General features: G+C 29.5%; 1 protein-coding gene across 1 annotated transcript; it reads left to right on the forward strand.

Annotated features, from left to right (window-relative positions):
- The first annotated feature begins 1,907 nt into the window (after positions 1-1,907).
- On the forward strand, positions 1,908-7,604 carry LOC125206182 (uncharacterized). The gene is made up of 6 exons (XM_048105471.2): positions 1,908-2,334; positions 2,538-2,661; positions 2,746-2,875; positions 3,498-3,537; positions 4,424-4,682; positions 7,320-7,604. Exons 1-6 carry the CDS (start codon positions 2,149-2,151, stop codon positions 7,391-7,393), a joined length of 813 nt encoding a protein of 270 aa, XP_047961428.1. The 5' UTR covers positions 1,908-2,148; the 3' UTR covers positions 7,394-7,604.
- Positions 7,605-9,898: the final 2,294 nt, after the last annotated feature.

Genomic DNA, 9,898 nt, shown 5'->3' on the forward strand with positions numbered 1-9,898 from the left:
TTAATCAGCATCTTAACGTAGTTGAATTTCTCTAAATAAACACAATTGGATATTGACAAAAGACAACCATAATCTTGACTTATTACTCAAATAATTAATCGTCGTAATAGCCAAAACAATTAGGATGTGATTGTTATAAAGGAATAGAATTAAGTGGAATATAATGAGTTTAGGCATTAATGATGGGCATATCGCAATGAAAAATCATGAATTTTTTGTATCCAAATTAGATATATGGAGTGACTAATATTAGAAATACTACTCGTATAATCAAATTACCCTACATTTATAAAGTTTAAAATGATCGTATGAATAAAGGTAACATTTTTTATGATTGGTAATTTATTCATACATGAAAAAATGGATACAATTTGTAATTTTATCTTATAAATTGAATATTTTGTACATCATATTTCTTTAATTTGTCTGTAAATAAGATGGCGTAAATAATATTTTTATACTGTAATAAGATTACCCTACATGTATAAAGTACGAAATGAAATAATTTATATGAAAAAGTTAATTAGATTTACACACCATAATCAAATTTCGATTTTCCCCGTAAGATACTTATAAATTTGGTAACAAAATATACACAAACTCTGAACCTTTTCATTATTTTTCTGAAATTCGAAATTTATGTATTTTATAGCCAACTTTATAACATATGAAAAAATTCAAAATTTTACAATAATGTACATGAATTTACAATCAATCTTTCATACCATATTATCATATCATGTCGACAAATTATCTAAATCTTTAAATTCTCATGTCCATACCTTGCTTGAAAAAATATACATATATGGCGTAAGCTATCAATTTACATACGATGCAACTTGGTAAGTTGACATTATTAACCAATCAAAAAGTCTACAAGTTCTCACGTAGCTTAAAGAATATCTATTGTAGGGTTTGAACGACTCTATATACTTCCCTAAATATTGCATAGATTGACGTCATTCATCTATAATATTTTGCCATATTTTGTTTGAATAAAAATTGATTCATTTAATGGTCTTTTAAGGATTTTTTTGTTATGGTTGAAGCATATCTCTTATGTACGTATATCAACGAATGAGTGCTTAGTATTATTATTGTGGTTGCAAAACTTTGTTATATTGATTATTGCATATTCTCTATTCTCTCTGTTCTATTGTAGTTGAGACGTTTTTTCTTGAATACGTAAATTAACGAATGAATGTTTAATAACTTAAGTGGAAAAAAAAAACAAAGTAAATAAACAAAGACATAGTTAATTGAAAAATGAGTAAAATAGGAGAAAACAAAATGAAAGAAATTAAATATTTTGATTTTTTCCAAAAAAAAAACATGAATCAATTATAATAGGTGACTCGAAAGAATACGATTCAATTACACTGTGATAGAAAGAATACGACTCTACTTTACTAGTACAATAATTTGTAGACACCTCAAAAAATAAGACGACTGGCTCAATGATTTAAAGTTGGTTATTGAGATTCTTTTTCTTCATAAAGTCAATAATGCTCCACTCTTTAGTTTTTTTTTAGTTTTTTTTGGTACTCTACTTTTTAGTTGTGGTGATTCGAACCCCTGATTATTTGTAATTGGTAATTCGGAGTCTCGGACCTCCTAGAAACATCCTAACAACTAAGTTACACGTCACCGCTGTAGGATAAATTTGCTTTGTGATCACCGCTGTAGGATAAAGTTACACATCACCGTCTAGTCATTTACTTTGTGATCACTGCTGTAGGATAAATTTTTACCACTAACCAACTAAGTCGTGTTTCATTGACTAGTAATTACATATACTTGAATTTCAACAGAATAAATACAGCGTAGAATACGAGTATAAAAATACGTAGAGATTGAATAAATTTTGAATAGGTGAAAGACAGAGAGGACAGAGTCAAGTGCTCTTTAGTCACGCAGCTGTCATTCGAGTACACAAACCCACAAATCCCAATTCCCTCCTCATATACAGCAAATCAGCGTTTGCAACTGTCGGATACCTTTTCCCCCTTTCTCTCTCCCTCCCTCTCTCCCACTCCGCCGCAAACAATCGGAAGTCGCTCCGCATTGCCGCCGATCTATCAATTGAGATCATGCCAAAGCTCGCGATCCATCGACGATCGGAAATTTGTTGAATTTTCGCTCGATCGGATGGCGCACCACCAGCATTACCGATCGCCGTTCGGCGACACCACGCTCACCAAGGTTTTCGTCGGAGGCCTCGCCTGGGAGACTCCGACCGACGTAATGCGCGGCTATTTCGATCAATTTGGAGATATTCTCGAAGCTGTCATCATCACCGATAAGAACTCCGGCAAATCCAAGGGCTACGGATTTGTGAGATTTCTCATTTTCTATTTTATTTTATTTTATTCCTATTCGCTTTTTCATCGTTGGATATTTGAATTTCATTTAACACTTTTTTTTAATTTACATTTTCATCTTTGGATAATGACATGTTATTATTTTATTAATTTATTACTCTTACTTATATTTACGAGTATAATAATAATTATTATTATTAATTGATATATTTACAGGTGACGTTTCGTGATCCTGAATCCGCTAGGCGAGCTTGCGCCGATCCGAACCCGATGATCGACGGGAGACGAGCCAATTGCAATATCGCTTCGTTGGGGCGGCCTCGACCATCGCCTCCTCGAGGCACATTTTTCAACTCAAAATCGAAATTTAAAATACATTCGAATTTTGAATTGAAATTTGAAATATTTGGTTTTCGGAATGTAGGTAGAAATCAAGTTGCCAACGTGTATCAAGGAAGCGGAATGGCGCAAGGGGGAATGTCGTCGTATCTCCCGTTGCCACCGCCTCCTCCTCCCGTGGCGCCCCATCCGCCCGTCATGTACCCACCTTACGGGTATAGTATAATATACGTGATCGCGTATTTTATTTCATCAGTGCATAGTAAAAATATTACTACTACTATTTATTTATTAAAAAACGATAATCAAGAGCTAAATTAAAGTGAAATTATTGAATTCAATTGAATGCAGTAGATATTGGCAGATGGATAATAAATAATAATCGATGTATCAAAATTGTCAGTCCACAGAGACTTTTAATGCTTTTAAATTCTATTATTGAAAAGCAAATATATGTAGAAAAGTTAATATAAAGATTTTGATTATTAAAGTAAGATTAGAACTAATCACTATTGTTTAATTAGTCATGATTTGGAAGAATATTGATGACAGGTGTTAATGGAGTGTAACTCATTATAAAATAGGCATCCATGAAAAGTTTTAATTAGTTAGTGTTACTAAATCATTGTTAAATTTATTTAATTGGAAAGTAGACTTTTGAGACGTGTCGATCACTTATTCACGAATTTAGACTTTATTATTCAATCAACTTTTATCTATCATGGTAGCCAATACATTAGTTAGTTAACATTTTTAAGTGAATAATTATTTCAATATTTTCCCCCTATGATAGTAAATTAGTTGATTTAATTTGTTTGAATACATATTTTGATTTAGGTACACAAGCTATTCACCCGATTATGCTTACCAGCAGCAGGTTAGCCTTTTTTAATGTTCAAATCTCTTTACTAGTATAATATTTATAATTTCTCAACTAGTTCGACATAGTCTATCATGCATGTTTAATACTCATATAGATATAATATAATTAAATACTTGTATGCGTAATTCAGTGCCAAAATAACATGCAAAAATGGAATTATATACTTTGTCTCATTTTAATTGACATATTTTTTAAAATAAAATTATTATTATCTCCTACTTTGTTTTCACTTCACTTAAATCACAAAGCAAGACTATATAAATCCGTTGATGAATTAGAAAATGCTCCACTTAGAATGAGATGGATTACTAGATATCTTATCGAGTACCATCTGTAAACGTGGCTCTCTTTAGTTTATCTAACTCTTATTTGTTTTTTACATTTATTTATTATTGACGTCTTTACTTTTACAAATTACTACTTCAAATCTAAACTCAGTTTGTTCATGTTATCTATAATATCATGAACGCAATTTAAGGTATTTGTATCAAACTAAAAACTCTCTCCGTCCACAAATAGTCTTATTTATGAATAACACAAGTTTAACATGCAATTGGTAGGTAACATGGGTAAAATAAAATAGATAAAGAGAAAAAATTATGTGAAATTTTTTATTAATAGAAATGAGAAATATTTTGGTGTGACGAACTAAAACAGATAAACTATAATACTAAATGGACGGGGTGAATATATAAAACTAAACAAATAACGTTAGTCGTGGACTAAAGCGAACAATATAAATAGATGGTACTCACATATACTTAGCATAACTTTGAGATGTACATATATGTGAATGTGTGAGAGCCATTTTTAGATGTGCACACAAGTAAAGAGCATATTCTTGTTTAAGCAAAAACATAAGGCATTTTTATTTGGACAGACAATGTACAATCCACATATGCAGCAATCACAGTACTACAATCAGCTATATGGGGCTTCATCCTCTGCGTTGGGCTCACCCTATTACTATGGGTACGCACCCAGAGGAGCGTTTTCAGTGCCTCCGGCGCAACGTATGCCGGGTCCGTCTTATCTCTACTATCCTACGCAGATGGAGGGCACCTCTTTAACCTATCCTCCTACCCCTCACCCCCTCCCTTCACTACAACCAATAAGACACTCGCTTCCTTCTCCTTCGGGTAAGTGTTTTTTCCCAATATTTTTCTACATATTTGATTTACTATTCTTGCTATTTAATCATACATTATTATATGACTTGCGTTTACGAGAATAGTCTTAGCAGTGAGCGACACAAATTTGATACAAAATTGATATAATAAGTGAGTTAAAGAAGAAAATATGGTTGATATATTGTTAGAGAAAAATAAAACTTAGTACTACTACTATAAATATTTACTATAAATAGATAAATACACTACTTTTGGTGAGTCAAAATGGTAAAACAAATCTATTTTTTGTGAGACGGAAGTGGTATGATAATATTTTTCTCTATTGTTTAAAGTATAATTTCTTATTTTAGCATTTAATCGCAATTTATTTTCGTTACTTTCTGTTTAGAGATGGTTATTTTTCTGAGTGTTTGAGGTGCAGCAGTTGAGTATGATAATAAATAAAAAATATATTGAACTTTTTAAGAAATTAAAAAAGATAAATTTTATTTTGAATATAAAAGGTGGATATTTGATATGAATAATTAAATAAAATACTGGATAACTTGGATGGGATAAATGAAGTATTATAACTTTTTAATTATATGAATATACCCAACTATGTATGGAGTATTATATTGTGATAAAAAAAATTCTCTAATTTTATCCAAAAAAATAAGGAATCTAACAAAATTATGAGTGAATCTAAAATAATTCATATGGTCGTGTTTGACCACATTGAAGATAGTCATTTTCCACTTGCAGTCCTCCACGTGGTGACAGGCTTTATCCATGTTGGATTTCTCTGCAGCAATTAGTTTAATATTGTGTCTCAATTAATTACAAAAGTTGGTTTATCCAAAAATATGATTTTAACTTAAACGACACAAATTTTGTGTCCTATTTATAGTATGACTATGCTTAACGAGTAGTACATGGTTGGTTTGGTTTACATTTTGTGAATTAAATGATCCTTGCCATATTAAATAGTAGTACCATCTAAATTTATTATATATATTGATTATCATTATAGTTTTAATTTATTACGTACTCATAGAAAAAATGCCCATAAATGAAATTACCAACTCCATAATAATGATATTTCATTTATGTAAACCATGAAAGTATTCAAAATGTGTATAATTAGGATAAGATTGAGTTTTATTGATATTATATCACGTAATATTAGTCTTGACTTATAATGTTTGATATTTTCTACGTATAAAACTAATGTCGGATTAGTTCGATTTCGAAAGTTGTTTAAATATATTTTAAAAGTATAAATTAGGTAATAAGTTTACAAAAACAACTAATGAATTCAACTAAAAATTAAAAAAAAAAATTGGAAGTTGGAAATTCTAGGATGATATACCAACCATTCACTCTAATAAATGTAATGAATAAATCTATATTTTGTAATTGGATTATAGGTGGGATATATAAATATATATAGGGAGAAAATAATGTGAGGATGTGAGAGGCAAGGGACCCAAGATTGAATGTGTAAGCACGTGATATGAGCTGGTGGTCTGACCCATTAAAATGGGACAATCGGAATTCATGCCACCACCATGTGCACCTCAGATAATTTCATCTCGTCTCGCATTTTATTTCACTACCATAATCATGTATCGTCGCGAAAATAAATTAGATTTATAATGATAGTGTAGATTTAAATAATTGTGTGTTAGTGCATTTTGCACTATTTTTGTGATATTTGAACGTCATCTAGTCTATTCTCCTAGCATTAATTGTTTAACGGAAACACATCTTGTCTCAGTATTTTGTTTCACTGCCATAATTATGTGTTGTTGTGAAAATAAATTAGATTTATAATAATTGTGTTGATTTAAATAATTGTGTGTTAGTGCATTTCGCACTATTTTCGTGATATTTGAACGTCATCTAGTCTATTCTCCTGACACTAATTGTTTAACGGGAACACATCTTGTCTCAGTATTTTGTTTCACTGCCATAATTATGCATCGTTGGGAAAATAAATTAGATTTATAATGATCGTATAGATTTAAATAATTGTGTGTTAGTGCATTTCGCACTATTTTCGTTATATATTAATGTCATCTAGTCTATTCTCCTAGCACTAATTGTTTAACGGGAACACATCTTGTCTCCGTGTTTTGTTTCACTATCATAATCATGGATCACCACAAGGATAATTTAGTTTTATAATAATTGTGTAATTTATAATCATTGCCTATTTTGTTATATCTAAACACCATCAACTCTATTCTATTATTGCTAATGTTTTAACGAGTCTTTAATGCCATCTTGTCTCGTACTTTATTTCACTATCATAATCATATATCACCTTGAAAATAAATAGATTTAATTACATGCTATTTAAACATCGTTTAATCTCATATTTTATTTCACTGCTGTTATTATGTATCACCTAAAGAATAATTAGATTTAGATAATTGTATGGATTTAAATCCTTTTGAGTTAGTGCATTTCATGATTTTTAAGGATATTATGTAAATGTACAATTTTTGTATATTTATCTTTCCTTAATTGTGCATATTAGTCCATATTCATAACATTTTCTAGATTTTTTAGCACCGTCTCGTCTCATGTCGTCTAGTCTATCACTAATCGTTTAACGGGTTATGGGCATCGGTTTTTATTCGTGTTTTTCTCTTGAAACAGATTCAGTGGCTCCTAATCAAACATCAACGGAAACTGAAGCGGGACCGGCTACTTCGACAAGTTCAACTGCCTAAGACAGGAACCTTGGAGTAAATTCTTTTAAATTAAAAAAAGGTGTTTATTGTACAATATTGAAAATTAATCGATATTCCTTTTTTTTATCTCTCAATAAAAATATCATTTATGTAACCATTCAATTTTCCCCCCTTTTATCAGTTTTAGGGGTTGATCATTCATATTAACAAACAATTCTCATTAACGAAGACTTTCTTTCTTATTTTTAAATTTTAGATGAATTTAATTTTAAGTGTTCCATGTGTTATAGAATAATACCTTTTTTAAAATTGGGGAGCTTTTTATTCGTTAATTATTTTCATTTTCAAGATGTTTTTTCAAGTATTTACCAGCTTCTTGAAACATGTGTAATAAATTTGTGATCGCCTATCATGAACACCATTGATTACTACTATTATATTTTTTCTCTAATAGATTTAAACTATTACCATGGTTATCAATTATACAAAAATACTACTATAAATTATAACTTGATTTTATATTTATAGCTAGTCCAATAATTAGGAGGCTTCATCGTGGCCAATAATTGGCCTGACCAATCACTTATAGACTTTTATGTCCTTTGGTCATTTACAAATGGAAAAAGTTATATAATTGGCTTTCTCTTTTTTCACTACAAAGTCTCCAAAAAGTCACAATTAAATAGCTTAAAAACAAAGATCATAAGTGCTTCCATTTCTTTTCAATTTTAGGGTTCTTCGAAATCCCAAATTCGAAATATTGATTTAGCTCTTCACACTTATGGTGAGAGGAAGATGAAAAAAAAAAGTGTCTAGTTGTGTAGTGCTATAAATTGTTTTGGTGGACTTGAACTTGAAAATGTGAAAGATTTCACTAATTAAGTAGTCCATTATTAAAGGTAAATGTGTGATTTGTACATAGATTGTGTGAATATTCAAATCCAAATCTATGTATTCCAATGGCATATTTATAATTATAATCATATCATTAAAACTATTAATATATCAAAAATGATTACTCCTTAATCCAATTTTTTTGCTCTAATAATACAAAGCGTAGTTTCCAGCAAGTTGTGTTATGATTTAGAAGACTGAAAAAATGGGGGGATTACATTTTTTATACTAAAGTAGTAATAATTTGGGTTCAAATAAATAATATTTCAAATTGACATTTTTATGACAGGTATAATTTAGGATTTTAAACTTAATTCATATGAGAGATTGTGTGATAATAATATTGATTTGTTAAATTTTGCATTTCCGTTTTTATATAATTAAGGATACGTTAAAATACTTAGGTACTATTATTTTATTAAATCTAAGTTAAAGCATTAATAGGTACATGAAATTTGATAATAATTTTCTATTTAAGAACTAGATTTGAATTAGTTATAAACAACACATTAAATTATTGGGCTATAAATTAATATCCAGTTTGGGCTTTAAATTTAATTACTAATATTCATGTTTACTGGACTTCACTAATAGTATATATTTGTGGGCCTTATTCGTATGGACAAACCATAACGCCAATAGGTAGCCTTTTCATGTTGGGTTGCACCTTACATAAGTTTAGTTTGTTTTGAGAAAATTAGTGATCAAAATAAGTAGATCCTATCAAATAAAATGATTAAAAAAATATTAGTAGTATATAGTATTTATTTGACAAACCAAAATTAAGGTATACCATAATGGTGATTGTCCTTGTAAATTTGTGGGGTGTCTTAACCTGAAATACTATATAAGTAGGAATGCAGTATTTTAATTTAATACTTCATTTTTTTATTTTATTTTTTTGTATTTTACTTTTGACGCTTAACATAAAATATTGGCATGTAAAATTATTATTATTTTAAAAAAATACATGTAAACTTTGCAAGGAAATACATTGGTGAAAAAACTATAATCCTTTCAAGTATAATTGGCCCGATGGGTTAGCATGACGCACACAAGTTTATTGTTGAATTAGTTAAAGATTTTTAGCCCAAAATACTTGCAATCGATGATTAGCAAAATTATACTCGCTCGATCTCACGATAGATGTTACATTTGAGTGATAACACGAGATTTTAATTGATGTTTCATGTGTCAAGTAATAAAAGAAAATATATTTTTATATATTAGTGTGTGAGAAATTTTTAGAAACAAGTTTTATGACATCTTTTATGAAATAAATTAAAATAAAATTGTGCTAACTTTTATAGGACAGAGAGAGTCCTGAATCTCTAAACAAATAACCATACAATATTACTCCATCTTTGCTATACAAAATGATGTATACCCCTTCAAAGAAATATACTCCAATATTACTCCATCTTTGCTATACAAAATGATGAATAGTGAATACCCCTTCAAAGAAATATACTCCCTCCATATGCAAAATATAGAAACATTTGAAACGCACGACTTTAATACACAATTGATAAAGTAAGTGAGAATAATTGGTAAAGTAAGAGAGATGAAATGAAAAAAATAAGTAAAGTAAGAGAGAAAAAAAAAATAGTAAAAATAGAGTCAATGAATTGTGGGATCCATGTCTTTAAA

The sequence above is a fragment of the Salvia hispanica genome, chromosome 2, assembly GCF_029641045.1.
Source record: "Salvia hispanica isolate PSC_SH4W2 chromosome 2, Shi_PSC_v1, whole genome shotgun sequence".
NCBI classification, from domain to species: domain Eukaryota; kingdom Viridiplantae; phylum Streptophyta; class Magnoliopsida; order Lamiales; family Lamiaceae; genus Salvia; species Salvia hispanica.